The sequence below is a fragment of the Nomascus leucogenys genome, chromosome 19 (assembly GCF_006542625.1).
Source record: "Nomascus leucogenys isolate Asia chromosome 19, Asia_NLE_v1, whole genome shotgun sequence".
In the NCBI taxonomy this organism is placed as follows: domain Eukaryota; kingdom Metazoa; phylum Chordata; class Mammalia; order Primates; family Hylobatidae; genus Nomascus; species Nomascus leucogenys.
The window spans coordinates 47,435,822-47,452,941 of NC_044399.1; the positions used below are offsets into that span (position 1 = coordinate 47,435,822).

Genomic DNA, 17,120 nt, shown 5'->3' on the forward strand with positions numbered 1-17,120 from the left:
TGTGCTAGATATATAGACAAGGCCAGCAGCAAAGTATGGACTTCATGTGACAGAAATAAGGGACCTTTTCAGGGTTCATCTTTAAGCTATTATTGATTTGATTGTTGATATAGTTTAGCTGTGTTCCCACCCAAATCTCGTCTTGAGTCATTCCAATGATCCCCACATGTTATGGCAGGGACTTTGTGGGAGGTAATTGCATCATAGGGGGCAGTTACCCCCTGCTGCTGTTCTCGTGATAGTGAGTTAGTTCTCATGAGATCTGATGGTTTTGTAAGTGGCTTTTCCCCCTTTTGCTCATACTTCTTCCACCTGCCACCATGTGAAGAAGGATGTGTTTGCTTCCCCCTCTGCCATGATTGTAAGTTTACTGAGCCCTCTCCAACCATGCCAAACTGTGAGTCAGTTAAACCCTTTTCCTTTATAAATTACCCCATCTTGGGTAGGTCTTTATTAGCAGCACGAGAATGGACTAATACAGTAAATTGGTACCAGAAGTGGGGTGCTGCTGTAAAGATACCTGAAAATCTGGAAGCAACTTTGGAATTGGGTAACAGGCAGAGGTTGGAACAGTTTGGAGGGCTCAGAGGAAGAAAAGAAAATGTGGAAAAGTTTGGAAGTTCTGAGAGACTTGTAGGGCTCAGAAGACAAAAAGATGTGGGAACGTTTGGAACTTTCTAGAAACATGTTGAATGGCTTTGACCAAAATGCTGATAGTGATATGGACAATAAAGTCCAGACTGTCAGATGGAGATGAGGAACCTGTTGGGAACTAGAGCAGAAGTGACTCTCATTAGGCTTTAGCAAAGAGAGTGGTGGCATTTTGCCCCTGCCCTAGAGATCTATGGAACTTTGAACTTGAGAGAGATGATTTAGGGTATCTGGTGGAAGAAATTTCTAAGGAGCAAAGCGTTCAAGAGGAAGCACAGCATAAAAGTTTGGAAAATTTGCAGTCCAACAATGTGATAGAAAAGAAAATCCCATTTTCCTCCGGAGAAATTAAAACCTGCTGCAGCAATTTACATAAGTAACAAGGAGCCAAATGTTAATCACTAAGACAAGGGGAACATGTCTCCAGGGCATTTCAGAGACTTTTGCAGCAGCCCCTCCCATCACAGCCCCGGAGGCTTAGGAGGAAAAAATGGTATTGTGGGTCAGGCCCAGGGCTCCCCCTGCTGTGTGCAGCCTAGGGATTTGGTGCTCTGCATCCTAGCCACTCCATCTTTGGCTAAAAGGGGCCAACGTGCAGCTCAGGCCATTGCCTCAGAGGGTGCAAGCCCCAAGCCTGGCAGCTTCCACGTGGTATTGAGCCCACAGGTACACAGAAACCAAGAATTGAGGTTTGAGATCCTCTGGCTAGATTTCAAAGGATATATGGAAATACCTGGATGTCCAGACAGAAGTTTGCTGCAAGGGTGGAGCCCTCATCGTTCTGCTAGGGTAGTGCAGAAGGGAAACATGGGGTTGGAGCCCCCACACAAAGTTCCCACTGTGGCACTGCCTGGTGGAACTGTGAGAAGATGGTCACTGTCCTCCGGACCTCAGAATGGTAGATCCACCGACAGCTTGCACTGTGCACCTGGAAAAGCTGCAGACACTCAATACCAGCCTGTGAAAGCAGCCAGGAGGGGAGCTGTACCCTGCAAAGCTACAGGGGTGGAGCTGCCCAAGGCCATGGGAGTCCACCTCTTGTTATCAGCATGACCTGGATGTGAGACATGGAGTCAAAAGAGGTCATTTTGGAACTTTAAGATTTAATGACTACCCTATTGGATTTCAGACTTGCAAGGGGAATGTAGTCCCTTTGTTTTGGCCAGTTTCTCCCATTGGAACAGCTGTATTTACCCAGTGCCTGTACCCCCATTGTATCTAGAAAGTAACTCACTTGCTTTTGATTTTACAGGCTCGTAGGTAGAAGAGACTTGCCTTGTCTCAGATGAGACTTTGGACTTGGACTTTTGGGTTGATGCTGGAGTGAACTAAGACTTTGGGGGACTGTTGGAAAGACATGATTGTGATTTGAAATGTGAGGACATGAGATTTGGGAGGGGCCAGGAGTGGGATGATGTAGTTTGGTTGTGTCACCACCCATATCTCATCTTGAATTGTAGTTCCCATAATCCCCATGTGTTGTGGGGGGACCCAGTGGGAGGTAATTGAATCATGGGGGCAATTACCCCCTGCTGCTCTACTCGTGATAGGAGGCCTATCTTTATAGTGTATTTCTCATGAGCCTTGAACAAAGTTCTTTAAATCCTTTGGATTATTAATGTATTAAACTCTACTTTTTTCTTACCCAAATCTACATTTTTTATTTACCTTTAAAAATTGAGTATGTGGAATTTTTCTTTGGATTTTTTTCCCACAAAAAATGTTGAATTTAATTTGACCATTCTCACAATCACATAGAGTTGACTTAATAGTATAAAATGATACACTTTGGATCAGTAGTATTTCATGGGAAAGCTGCAGCTGAAAACCTAAAGCCACTAATACGTTTTATTAGAAATAAAAGGAATATATAGGCAATTAATTATGTAAAACATGCTAACAATTGGATGAAATTAAACCAAAAGCTGATATTCTGGATTTACAGTCATCATAGAAATGAATTATGTGGTGCTGTAGATTCATTCAGTCAACAGTTCTTTATTGATCACATCTTAGGTACTAGGGGTACAAAGATGATGAAGACATAATCCTATCCTAGAGGACTTTGTATTCTAGTGAAGGCATAGACATGCAGACATCAGTGTAGTATAATAAAAGTGCTCAATACAAAGATCAATGTAGAAGTTACGATGCTTATAGTTATCTGTAACAGAAACCCCAGCTGAAGTGGCTTAAAAAATACACAGCGTTTATTGGTCATGTACAGGTATATCTGAAAATTACAGAGACAGGTGAGGCTTGCTGTAATAGTTCAGTATGCTTCCTTTTACCTGTTTCTCCTCAATGCTTTCCACATATTAACTTTATCCTAAGGCTGACTCTCTTTGAGGTTGTATCATGACTACTAATAACTCTCAGGGCTACCCCCAGAAAGAAAGCTTTTGTCTTTCAACCATCAAACTAAAGTCTTGGGTTCATTCTGACTAGATCAACTTTGATTGTATGCGACTCTTTCACTAGATTGACTAAAGGTATAATTTTGGGTTGAGTGAGAAACTAAAAGTCCAGAACTTCCAGAGTACCTAGTATACCTGTAGAAATTGGTGTTAGTCTTATTTTGGCTTTATTATTCCTAATTTCGATTTCTTCTAATATACAGAAAATCAGGAACCCTTAATGGTGGGAAGTAAAGTAATAAGATCATAGTTCAATAATCTTCCAAATTTTTGAAAGCCTAAAAATTATGTCTTTGGAGATGTGTGATTTTGTGCTCACATCAACGCAGAAATTAAGAATCCAACGTAACAACTGTCTCTTCTCCATTATTTCTTTCCTTGTAACTGGGACAGTAAGGTGGATTTTGATATTGGGTTCACAGGGTTCATGGTTGGGCTGTTTCAAGTCTCAGTTACATTTGCAGCAGCAAAATGCCAAGGCCAGAAATGTCAGGGCTTACCACAATGACCTCATACTTATGATTTGAGCAGTAATTGGGGAAGCCTTCTGTTTTTTTACTTTGCTACTAATTTACATTTAATCGGGCTATTCATAGTATATAATACTTTAAAAGCTGAATTAGTAATACAAAGCTACTTTTATTTCAGAGTAAGCACTTCCATTTGTTCTCTTTCTGCATAGTCTCTGGTTCACCACATTTGCATTCACTGCAGTTCTGTTTCTCTCCATGACAAGTGTTCATTCAGGAGCCACAGCATGTGACACTGCTATAGGATTGCCAGATCTTATTTTAGAGAATTTGGACAAGGAGGCAGTAGGAGAGAGATTATTTGCTAATAGTCTGACCAGGCTAAAATACAATCCCATTCTGATTATAACACAGTTGGAACAAGGCACCGAAATACAGGATAAGCCTGTGAATGTGGGCCGTCTGGTAATCCAGTACTGCTTAAGTGTAGGCCTCTCAGCTCTACAAACAGCCTGTGGAGATAAATTTGACACACTTGGTGTATAAGGGTTCCTGCCATAACTTAAAAAAGAATTACTTCTTTGTGCTAAAATTATATTAAATGTTATTTGGAAATAAAGGAGAAAGTAATTTACATTTCCTATTGATGGATTATACCGATGATTATGTCCAAGGCATAATAATAATAATAATAATAGCAAATACTTGTATAAAGCATACTCCATGCCAGGCACTGTGTTCTAAGCATTTTACATGTATGGGTTCATTTAACCCTTACAACATTCCTATGAGATAGGCTATTGTTATTTTACTGAGGATGGAATTGGCACAGAGAAGTCAAATAATTTACCCAAGCTCACACAGCTTAGTGAGGAACAGAGTTAGGATTTTCATCCAGAAAGTCTGGGACCAGAGTTCATGCTTTTAATCACTATGCTATATTTTCTCTCAAGTCAGGACTGAAATTGTCATTAAAAGTAATACCATTAACTTATTGGCTATGTTTTATTTATAACTCATTAATTATGTTATACTTATTAATAGGTATAATTATTTTATTGTGTTTTGAAATAAATGAGCATTTTGAAACTTACCTCTAAATATTCAACATGCTTGTTTTTTATTCTAGGAGAAGACTTTGCAGTCGTGCAGCAAGAAATTATTATGATGAAAGACTGTAAACACCCAAATATTGTTGCTTATTTTGGAAGCTATCTCAGGTATATTGTTTGTTTCCCTTTTGAAAAGCAATAATGATTTCATCACCTAATACATTAAACAAAATAAAGTTAGTTTTAATACCATGTTTTGTAGTTTTCCTTCATGCTTTGAAGATAGGATATTTTCATACAAATGGAATTTTTACTTAGGACCTATGTTAATTCTGTAACCAATATTACAGTCGTATGACTTGAGAATTCTAGATGTGCTTTTAGTGAAAATGCTGGCAAGTAAAAACCTTATGGTTAGTCTTCCAGTGGTGGACTAGCGATCTAAATATGCCATTCTCTTGCCCCTTTCTTCTGGACTTAGGTCAGTGTAGTCAGGAGCATCTCTTCCAGTTATGTGTTTATCAGAAATTTTTTTTTAATTTTGTGCTTCTGGTCTAAGAGTACTGTATTACCTTATCCCTTTCCTTCATTTTGTCCAAAGAACTAGGAACTATAATCATCTCAGTAACTTATTTTTTGAGGTCCTAAGGTGAACTTAGGACTGTGAATTTAGGACTGTGAATTTCCTTTCTCTTATTTTGTTTAGGTAGCCAGACCCAGGCCAGGTTCCTAGGTTATATTGCATAGGCAATCACCTTAGGGTCAAATCTTGTTTTCCATTCACTTCTACATGCAGCTGTGAGTTGATCACTGGTGACCTAGTTGTTTTTAAGCTTCCTCCAAGGGAAGATTAGAGAATATTTTACTATTTTTCTCTGTCACCCGGGCTGGAGTGCTGTGGTGTGATCATGGTTCACTGTAGCCTTGACCTCCCTAGGCTCAGGTGATCCTCCCACCTCAGCCTCATGAATAGCTGGGACCACAGGTACATACCACCACACCCAGCTTTTTTTTTTTTTTTTGAGATGGAGTCTTGCTCTGTCGCTAGGCTGGAGTGCAGTGGCGTGATCTCGGCTCACTGCAACTTCCACCTCCCAGGTTCAAGTGATTCCCCTGCCTCAGCCTCCTGAGTAGCTGGGACTGCAGGCACGTGGCACCATGCCTAGCTAATTTTTTGTGTTTTAGTAGAGATGGGGTTTCATCATGTTGGCCACGATGGTCTTGATCTCCTGACCTCGTGATCTGCCTGCCTCAGCCTCCCATGGTGCCAGGATTACAGGTGTGAGCCTCCTCACCTGGCCTAATTTTTGTATTTTTTATAGAGACGGGGATCTCACTGTGTTGCCCAGGCTGGTCACAAATTCCTGAGCTCAAATGATCCACCTGCCTTGGCCTCCCAAAATGCTGACATTATAGGTGTGAGTCACCCTGCCTGGCCTTCCCTATGTATTAAAAAAACTTCAGTTTTTCTTCAGCATACTTTAGCAACATCCAACATGCTGTAACTTATTGCAGGTTCCCATTTTCATATGATCCAGGTACAAAGCACTTTTTCTCTTTTCTTTTGGGCACAACAGATAGAAAAGACTAGGGTATTCTGCCCTGTCATCTTTCCAGCTTTTGAAAAACCAACTGGACCTGCTGTTCATGGTTGTAACCACTCTTGTACAGCTTTGATCGCCCCACCTTGGTTAAGGTAGAAGTGTGGGGGTTTTTTTGTTTTTGTTTGTTTGTTTGAGACAGAGTCTCACTCTGTTGCCCAGGCTGGAGTGCAGTGGCACGATCTCAGCTCACTGCAAGCTCCTGGACTGGAGTGCAGTGGTGCGATATTGGCTCACTGCAACCTCCACTTCCCGGGTTCAAGAGATTCTCCTGCCTCAGCTTCCCAAGTAGCTAGGACAATAGGCATGCACCACCACGCACAGCTAAATTTTTTTTTTTTTTTTTTTTTGAGATGGAATCTCGCTGTGTCACCCAGGCGATCTCAGCTCACTGCAGGCTCCACCTCCCGGGTTCACGCCATTCTCCTGCCTCACTTTCCGAGTAGCTGGGACTACAGGCGTCTGCCACCACACCCGGCTAATTTTTTGTATTTTTAGTAGATACAGGGTTTCACCGTGTTAGCCAGGATGATCTCAATCTCCTGACCTCGTGATCCACCCACCTCGGCCTCCCAAAGTGCTGGGATTACACGCGTGAGCCACTGCGCCCGGCCTTTTTTTTGTATTTTTAGTAGAGACGGTGTTTCACCGTGTTAGCCAGGATGGTCTCGATCTCCTGACCTCGTGATCCACCCATCTCGGTAATTTTTTATTTTTAGTAGAGACGGGGTTTCACCATGTTGGTCAGTCAGGTCTCGAACTCCTGACCTCAGGTGATCCACCCTCCTTGGCCTCCCAAAGTGCTGGGATTACAGGAGTGAGCCACCGTGCCCGGCTGAGGTGTGGGTTTTACAGAGACTTCAGGGAATTAACTAACCCTTTTCACATAGGGATAGGTACTACCCCCAGGTCAGTGGCTGTTACACATTTTAAATGGGTTCTTTAGCAGCCAGTTTAAAACTACTTATATGGTGAGTGATTGAAACAGCAACCTAACGCAAACAGTTTCTCCATCAGTTTGTATGTTAGGACGCCTACTCAGCACAGGCAGTTACTGTATAAGTTCAAAGAAATATTCTCTTAAAACCATTGAAGTTCATGATACAAATAACTGATTGCTGCTAATACAATTAAAAGCACCACTTCAAAACAATTTGTTTTACTGCTTTTGGTCCTAACAAAATGACCTACCTACTAGGCTCAACTAGGAGAAGTATTACAAAGGTTTTTTTCCCCCAAGGGCAAGCTGGTCTTTAAATGAGCATTTTTTTTTCACCAGGGACATTGATCTAAGAATATCTCTCAAACATGATCTGAATCTTCCAGAACTGTGGAACCATCCAAAATCTAACCTGTTATTCCAGGATAACCCCACTCATTTATGTGGCACTCTTGTTATGGTAAAATGAGCATGATCTTTTTGCCAGAGACAAATCGTATCTTTGGTAGTTAAGAGGTTAAGTTCTGGAGACAGATTGTCTGGTCTGAGACCTGGTTCTATCACTTATTAATCAATTATTTAACCAGTTTGTGCCTTTGTTTCCTCATCTATAAAACAGAGATGATAATAATATCTACATGACAGGATAGCTGTGAGTACTTCCTGGGTAACTACGTGTGAAATACTAAGAACGGTGCTTAAAATGTAATAAATGCTCAATAGGTATTTGCCGCTGCTACTACTACTTACTGTTGCTGCTGCTGCTACTGCCACTACTTCTTGACTTTTTAAAAGTATCATTATTTTAGTGCCTCATTTGATCTTTCAGCAACCTGGATAGCAGTATAACTGTGGTAGAAATTATTTTCATTTTACAAATAAGATTCTTGAGAGAATTTCACATCTAAGTTTTTTATTTTATGATTTTGCTTCATTCCAAATACAAAAAGCAAAATTACCCAGAAACCAAAGTAAAACAGACAAAAGTAGGATCTTTTTTTCAGTAAAACTATGTTCTTTTTAGTGTTGTATAATCTAATATTAAGAAACACTGAATTAAATATTTTATTCTGTGAAAGGGTATAGCTGATCAAAGTGATATGAAGGTAAATAGTAGTATAATGTAGGATAGCAATTAATTTTATCTCTCTCTTGCTCTTTTTTTCTGTAGAGATTCTTCCCTTATTCCCTAATTGAAATTCAGGCTCGGCCAAGGTTGGAGTAGGGAATCCTAATAATTAGACTTGTAGGATGTTCGAGCTGTAAGGGACTAAGAGATGTCATACGGCCCACTCTTGGTTATAGATGAGAAAATGGAGTGGTGGATAAATGACTTATTTAGTCTATCCAACTTCTCATTAGTGGCACTGGGATTTAAACCTGGCTTTACAGGTAGCTAGTCTGATGTCTTTTTTGGCATACCGAATTGCTTAGCCCAGAAAGGCCAGATTTAGTCTTGGAGGGAACATGCTTTCTTGAATTCTTTCTCATTACTGAATGACTTTACAAAGGAGGATCTTGTTTGAACTTGATACAAACCCCGTAAAATATATACTGTTCATTGCAATGTTCTTCCATGTTGTTGCTATTACAACCTGTATAACAAATTTAGACAAAAAGTTAAGGAAACTGAGCAAATGTAGTTTGACCATTGATAAATTTCCCCCTCAGAGAATCAGACTTACCCTATGTATTTTCTTAGATGACCAGCATATAATTAAGTTTCAGAAGTCCATTTTTTATCAGGGTAGCTGTGCTCGCTTCTGAAGAAATACTGAAACTGAGCTTCTATAAAGCAGAATACCTGGCATTCTTCTTAACAAGGCCTTTCCTACTCCACTGTTCAATAACATTAATATACCTACAATAAAAACTAGATAGACAAATCTTTAACATTTAAAAATTTTAAATAGTCCTGGTTTGGTGTGTGTTTGTATCTGAATATTTATGTTTGTGTATTTATAAAACAACAGAATTAAATCATCATAGACTTACTCTTTACAATTCTTTTGGAGCTTAACTGTTACTTCTTTTAAACTAAAGATGAGTTTAAATTAATTTCAGATTCCTTCTAAGCATTCCTTAGCCCAGCATATCACTTAAGAATAAGTTAAGAAAATGGAGACATTCCTCTCAAGCTTGAACTCAATAAAGCTTAGGGGGAAAAACAATAAATGCTCGTTTATTTATTTTTTTTTTTTTGAGAGAGAGTCTGGCTCTGTCACCCAGGCTGCAGTGCAGTGGCAGGATCTCGGCTCACTGCAACCTCCACCTCCCGAGTTCTAGAGATTCTTCTGCCTCAGCCTCCCGAGTAGCTGGGATTACAGGCGCGTGCCACCACACCCAGCTAATTTGTGTATTTTTAGTAGAGACAGGGTCTTACCATATTGGCCAGGCTGGTCTCAAACTCCTGACCTCGTGAGTCACCGCGCCTGGCCAACAAATGCTCCTTAAACAATAAGCCAGTAGAAGATTTGATCCATACAGTAAAAACTATTTAGAATAGCTATTTTAAACCTTTGGGCTGGGTGCAGTGGCTCATGCCTGTAATCCCAGCAATTTGGGAGGCTGAGGCAGGTGGGTCATCTGAGGTCAGGAGTTTGAGATTAGCCTGGCAAACATGGCAAAACTCCCATCTCTATTAAAAATACAACAGATTAGCTGGGCATGGTGGCACATGCCTGTAGTCCCAGCTACTAGGGAGGCTGAAGCAGGAGAATCGCTTGAACCTGAGAGGCAGAGGTTGCAGTGAGCCAAGATCGCTCCACTGCACTCCAGCCTGAGTGACAGAGCGAGACTCTGTCTCAAAACTAAAGTAAAATAAATAAACCTTTGAAGTACAGAGTACTAGTTTAGATGAGCATACTTTACCTCAATAACAACTTAAATATGTAAATCACCACCGTTTACAAAATGTTTATACATTATTTCTTAGCATGTAGAGTGCAGTGTTGATTTCCATAGATACGAAGATATCTAAAACCTAATCCTTACCTTTAGGGAGCTTATAATCTAACAGGAGAAGTAGGCATGAGCAAATAATCATAACATAATATGCTAGATACAGTAGTAATTTAGAAGTAAGGCACAGAAGTGCTAAGGATGATAGACTGATTTTTGTCAATGTAGGGGAATCAGAGAAAGCCCTGTGAATGATGTAATTCCCAAATATTGGGTGTTAAAAGATTGGTAGATATTTATGTGTATAGAAAATTGGAATTTTTGGCAAACGGAACACATGCATGAAAAACCATGACATATTCAGGAGACAGCTACTGGTCTCACATTAGAGCCTGAGAGGGAAAAGGAGGTACATACTTACTTCTCAGTATGTGCAGGGATTGGTTCCAGAACCCCAGTGGATACCAAAACCCATGAATGCTCAAGTCCCTTATATAAAGTGACATAGCTGTGCACATCCTCCAATTTAAAATTATCTCTAGGTGACATATGATACCTAACACAGTGTAAATGCTATGTAAATAGTGTAATACTTTATTAATTTGTGTTATTTTTATTGTTGTATTATTTTTATTTTTTCCCCTCTGAAAATTTTCAGTCTCCGGTTAGGTGAACCTGCGATTGGTTGAACCCCACAGGTGCTGGACCTGTGGCCTCCAGAGGGCCAAGTGTAGTTGGGGTACATAGGTTGTGGAGATATAGGCAAAAATGAATCTTTTATGCCTTAATTAGGACCTATAGGGACTGAGCATACTTGCTGAAAGATTTTAACAGAGTTAGTATATTCTGTGGAGGATGGACCTAGGGTGGAGGGAATTAAAACAAGCAATTTAGTTAAACTAATTATGGTGTATTTATTACAGTAATCCAGGAAAGAGATGTTGGTCTCTTGAGTTATATAAAACTGGGAAAATTTTTTTCTAGAGCCAGAGACAGTGCTAATAAGGGAAACAACTGGATCTTAACTCGAAATATATTTATGAATATCTTTTTAATACTTAGAATATGAGAATAAAGATTACAGTTAAGTCACTTTATACCCAGCTACTCTTGCTTTTAAAAAAGGGAACTTTCTAATTTAGGAATATTTTACATTTACGAAAAGTTGCAAATAGTACAGAGTTCTCTGTATTTCCTTCACTCAGCTTTCTCTGATGTTTACATCTTACACAACCATGTCACACTTTTCACAACTACGATATTAACATTGGTGCGATACTATTAGCTAAACTCAGTATACTTATTCGGATTTCATCAGTTTTCTGTTAATGTCCTCTTCTCTGTTTTTGAAAGGAATTAGGAATATATCTGAAAGTTGATGTTAATTTGTTATTTGTTTGAGCCAGGGTTTCTCACCTTTGGCACTATCAACACTTGAGGCCAGATACTTTTTTGTTGTGGGAAGTAGTCCTGTGCATTGTAGGATAGTTGTTAATATTAGTACCCCTGTCCTCTGTTAGTTACTAGTAGCACCCTTTCCCCCAGTTGTGACAACCAAAAATGTATCCAGGCTTTGCCAAATTTTCCTTGGGGGACACAGTCACTCCCAGTTAAGAACCACTGCTCTAAGCAAAAAAACTTTGGTGAAGTTACAGATACCTTCCTTTACCAGTATTGCTAGGATATTTTCTATAGATCATTAGTTCTGAGGGATGCAAATACGTATTTTGTAAAAAAAAATGGGTGTATTGAAAAAATAATCTGGGTAAATAGTAAATTAAGCAGAATTAGAAGTTTTATTTCTTCTTTTTTCTTTCTCCTCCATCTCCTCCACCTCTCAACTCTCCCCATCCTCCTTCTCCTCTTTTTTCCCTTTCTCCACCTCTTCCCACTTTATCTTCTTTCTGGTACCCTTCGTCCTTCCATTTTGTTACCTCTCCCTTCTCTTCCCTTCTCCCTCCTGTCTCTCTCCAACTGCCTTCTCACTACAGGATTTCTCAGAGCCTTTAATATACCAGTGGCCTTGCTAATTTCCAAGAAAAGACTATGTGATATTTTAAAAAACTGATTTCTGGAAGCATATTTCATGTAGGATTGATGTTCAGTGGCGCACCCTTTGGAAATATTATGCTGAACACTGGGGGATTATTAGGTATAATTATAGAGAAATAGATCAGCTTGTATCCCCTGGGTACAGCATCCTTACCCCTCCTTATTAAAGGGAAAGCAGATGGTATAGGTTACCTGTAAATAAATTTTGAATGCAATAATTTTTGCTTATTAGTAATTTTTAAGTCAACCAAAGAAGTTTAAAAATTTTCTTCACATTAAAGAAGTTACTTATATTAAAACATCTAGCAGTTACTAAACTTTCTACTTTTCTCGTTGATGATTAAGGTTGAATTATTTTGCTGAATATAGTGGAATAGCCATTGTTTTGGTCAGCAAGGCAACAACTCAGTACAGTACAGGAATCAAGGGACTACAGTGTACAGGATAGCTACCCATCCTCTCCCGGGGAGGATGACTCGGTGTGCCAGCTTCAGGCAGGTATTAGAGAGTTGCTGATCCTCAGTGGTCTTGGTCACATTTTGTTTTGCTGTTTAAATTATGCTATATTTGAGAAAAATATATAAATTATACTTAGTTTGGTCAGTTTTAAGTCTGTGATGTGTTACAAAATGTGGGAAGATTAAAAAGTGTGTTTTAGGAATTATAAGAATTTCAGAACCATAAAATAGCTATTAGAAGTTTGGTCCCTGTATGCTTTGGTAGACATCAAAATAGTTAACTTTTCCCCCTCTACTTACTTTTCTGTTTCTTGTAAGATAGATAATTTTACGAAATGAGAAAAAAGAATTCTGAGGATTTGTTGAGTCAGGACATTAATATTGATACATTGAATATTTGCCTCAGTGGTTAATTTTATTTCAGTTCAGATACTTAGGGACAAAGATTTTATAATTGACCTGCATAAAATGGTCTGATTGACTGAAGTCCTTTCCTATTAGGCATATGGCTTAGTGAATGACCGAAAGCAAATGTAGATTTGTCATTATAAGAAAGATATTCATGGGACAGATGAAAGTCATTTCTCTAATACGCTGACTACTCAAGCTTTTAGATAATACTAGACTTTAACTAAATAGAATATTATAAAAGTAAAGTATTTTAGGCATCTTAAAAAGTAAAGTATTACTATATGGTCCTTATTTTTTTTTCTGCCTGTAAGCTGGAAAATCATTTTACGTAGGATGAATAGAAAATTGTATATTTAAGCAAAGGGAGAAAATAGACCAACTTCAAGTAGAAGGTAGTGTCATATTGAAATCTGTAAAAAGCGAGAACTCATTTCCTGCATTCATTTTCTCTAGCAAGGAAAATTGTTTTCAGACTGGAAGGGGTAGGAAAAACACTATTAAGATGGAATTGAAACACAAGGTGGTGGGTAGATAATTATAGAGCAGCTAGACACCTTAAATTTTTAGACACTTTTAGATTTATGTAAATTATATCTCATATTGAAAGTTCAGCAAATGTGATGATAGTCCATTATCAATGAGTGTTGACAAACAGAAGAGGTATCAGAGATTAGAGATCAACAATGAACAGTTTGTAAATGAAGGGAAAAGTTGGTTTCTAGAAAGTACAGACTATTAAAGTTGATATCACTCATCTGTCACTAGCAAAGCTCTAGGATAAATTATTAATCAGATAATTAGTGACCACTTATAAGAAAGAAGTTGTGATTAACATGACTTTAGTAAGAAGATATGCCTGATCAATCCCATCTCTCTTAATTTTTTTCCTTAAAAAAAAAAAATTATTTATTTATTTATACTTTCACCGAGTTCCAGGAGCAATTTAAGATGACTTAAACATCTGTAAGTTAATTTACAAGTTAATTTAAGTTATACTACACTACACTACAAGTTAATTTAAGTTACACTATACTTAAATTAAGATGACTTGTACACTACAATATAAATTATAACAAAAGGAGTAGAAAACAGCTTACATTTATTGTGCTATATTCCAGGTCCTTTACTAAGCAGTTTACATGTTATTCTGTTAATTCTAAGCAGACTCCAAAACAGTCATTCAACCTGTTTTTTGTAAGCTGTGTGAAGTCCTAGTTGCCTGCATCTTAAGAACTCTAGGTTGGCATTTAGCATGAAAGATTCACTTGTGGCAGATGTGAAGATATTTTAGAGCTATGGTTCTCAAACGTTTTGGTCATAGAACCCCTTTATTTTATACTCTTAAAAATTACTGAGTACCACAAGAGAGCTTTTGTTTTACATGAATTATATCTATTGATATTTACCATATTAGAAATTAAAGCTGAGACATTTTTAAAACTCAAGAATACAACATAAGCTCGTATTCCAGTAACTGTCAGGGATGACATCATTTTCACACTTCATGTAGTCTCTGGAAAACTCCACTGTACTCTCATGAGAGAAAGAGAATGTAAAGAGCAAATAATTTCTTAGTGTTATTAAAATGGTTTTGACCTTGGTGGCCCTCTGAAAATGTCTCGGGGACTCTCATGGGACCCCCAGATCACACTTTGAGAACCAGTCACTCTTCTAGAGGAAGGATTCAACTAACCTAGAGAGATCAGGCTATGGAATCCTGCATTCTAGATATATCCAAATTGGAGCCTAAGCAGCATTCCAATATTTTGACTTGCCAGAGTCTTTATAGCTCAGGCAGAGGCGGAAAAGTGCCAAATGGTAATTCTAAGTAATCTACATAGAGTGTCTTTCATGTTTTAAAATATTTGTAATATTACTTAAGCTCATTAGTAAACCCACTAGTGCAGATTAAAATAGTTTATAAGCCAAGTTCTTACAATTGCTACCTCTGGAGGGTAGACTCCTTCAGATGCTAACCAACTGCTTCTGGATTGTGGGGGTTGGGAGCAGGAGTGGAGAGGTGTATTTCCAATTAGGATACTTTAAAAAGTTAGCTCGCTGCCCCAAGGGTGTGGATTAAACCTAATGCAATGTGTGTGATGCTTTCTTTGCTGAAGTATTTTAAAGTGATATGCTGGGAGAGCTAATAAGACACCTGTCAGAAACAAAGGGAAATGAATCAAAACTACTATTTTTTTTTTAAGTATAAGATTTAACAAATAAGAAAAAAGTCCTATGCTTAGTTTCGTTGAACCAGATAGACAAATATGAAGCTGGAGAGAGAACTAGTCTGTCTTTTGTTTTATAAAGATCTAGAGGTTTTGATTAGCTACAAATAGTAAACTAGCAGTTTAATGTAGTTGCTGAGAAGTTAACGATAGCTTTCAGCTAAGTTAATAGAAATACAGTGATCAAATAAAGGAGACAGTGGTTACATTCTCTGGGGGATTAGAAAGACCACACATCTGCCAGTCTCAGACATCCATTCTGAAAGTTCTTAATACCAGGCCACTGGGCAGCGGGCACATATTTATGTAGTTTATACCTATTGGTATTTACCATATTAGAAATTAAAACAAATTTTTATATCAGCTGTATGCTTCAATTTCATTGTTATGTGGACCACCTGTGAATTGCAGATCCTGGATGGCTTCAGATTTATTTTGGGCTTCACTCTTTTTTTTTTTTTGAGACGGAGTCTAGCTCTGTCGCCCAGGCTGGAGTGCAGTGGCGTGATCTCTGCTTACTGCAAGCTCCGCCTCCCGGGTTCACGCCATTCTCCTGCCTCAGTCTCCCAAGTAGCTGGGACTACAGGCGCCCGCCACTGTGCCCAGCTAATTTTTTGTATTTTTAGTAGAGACGGGGTTTCACCGTGTTAGCCAGGATGGTCTCGCTCTCCTGTCCTCGTGATCTGCCCGCCTGGGCCTCCCAAAGTGCTGGAATTACAGGCGTGAGCCACTGTGCCCGGCCCCCTCTTTTTAGCATTGTCTTCTAGAACCATGATACCTTGTTACTTTATACACTTAAGTTGGTTGACCTCTGCACTCTGATAGCTTGTGCTTTCTTTTTGTATGCTACCTCGTCCACTATGGTCAAGTCAGCTCATGTCTTAGGTCTAGCTAATTCTACTACTACCAACCATATGTGACCTATGGCTGATAAAAGCATCTCTGCTTTTTTGTTTTTTTTTTTAAGATTCAGATCTTGGTCTGTCACCCAGGCCAGAGTGTGGTAGCACTATCATAGCTCACTATAACTTTGAACTCCTGGGCTCATATAATATGCCCCACCCCGCCTCAGCCTCCTGAGTAGATGGGACTACAGGTATGCACCACTTCTCCTGGCTAACTTTTTTTGTTTGTTTTTTAAGAGATGAGAGTCTCACTGTGTTGCCCAGGCTGGTCTCAAACTGTTGACCTCAAGAAATCCTCTTCCCTCAGCCTCCTGAGTTACTGGGGTTACAGGTGTGAGCCACTGGGCCTGGCTCAGCATCTCCACTTTTTAACGTGTTGTTCATGTAACACTCAGAATCTTAGTACTTGATTTTTGGATGCCACATTTTAAGAGAGACAAGGACCGACTAGAGATTATTACAGGAAGGTAACTAAACTGAGAAGTTTGTAAACAAAGGATTGTTTCACAGTATGACCCAGCCTGTTCTGGGTTTATTTCCTGCTACTGTCTCTTCAGGCAGTCTTTCTTCAACTCCCACTAAATCACCCACAGTCTCCCACATGTACATTTCTTTCGAGTTTTCATTCTTTTGCACAGGTCCCTTTCCTGTCTCTCCCTGGTAAATTTCTTTCTACTTTAATTTCAAGACCCAATTCAAATGTTTTCTCCTCCCTAAAACTTTCCATTCGTTTTCCTAGGTATTTTCATCTCTGGGTTCCCACAGTAGTTTATACATGCCTGGATTATGCATTAATCAAATTATGATCTAACCCAAGTGAGCAGACTTTTTCTATAAAGGGATACATAGTAAATATTTTAGGCTTTGTGGGCTACATGGTCTCTATCACCATGACTAAGCTCTTCTGTTCTAGTGTGAAAGCAGCCATAGGCAGTATAGAAATAAATGAGTATGACTGTGTTCCAATGAAACTTTATTTATTGGCACTAAAATTTGAATTTCATATAATCATATGTCAAGAAATACTTTTGTTA

General features: G+C 38.8%; 1 protein-coding gene across 2 annotated transcripts in view; it reads left to right on the forward strand.

The window, feature by feature from the left end:
- Positions 1-17,120, forward strand: part of MAP4K3 (mitogen-activated protein kinase kinase kinase kinase 3) — a 188,317-nt gene that overhangs the window by 76,384 nt on the left and 94,813 nt on the right. For both annotated transcript variants that reach the window (XM_003262766.3, XM_003262767.3), the window contains exon 3: positions 4,668-4,758. In XM_003262766.3, the coding sequence (XP_003262814.1) occupies positions 4,668-4,758 (91 nt within the window). The remainder of the gene's footprint in view (positions 1-4,667; positions 4,759-17,120) is intronic.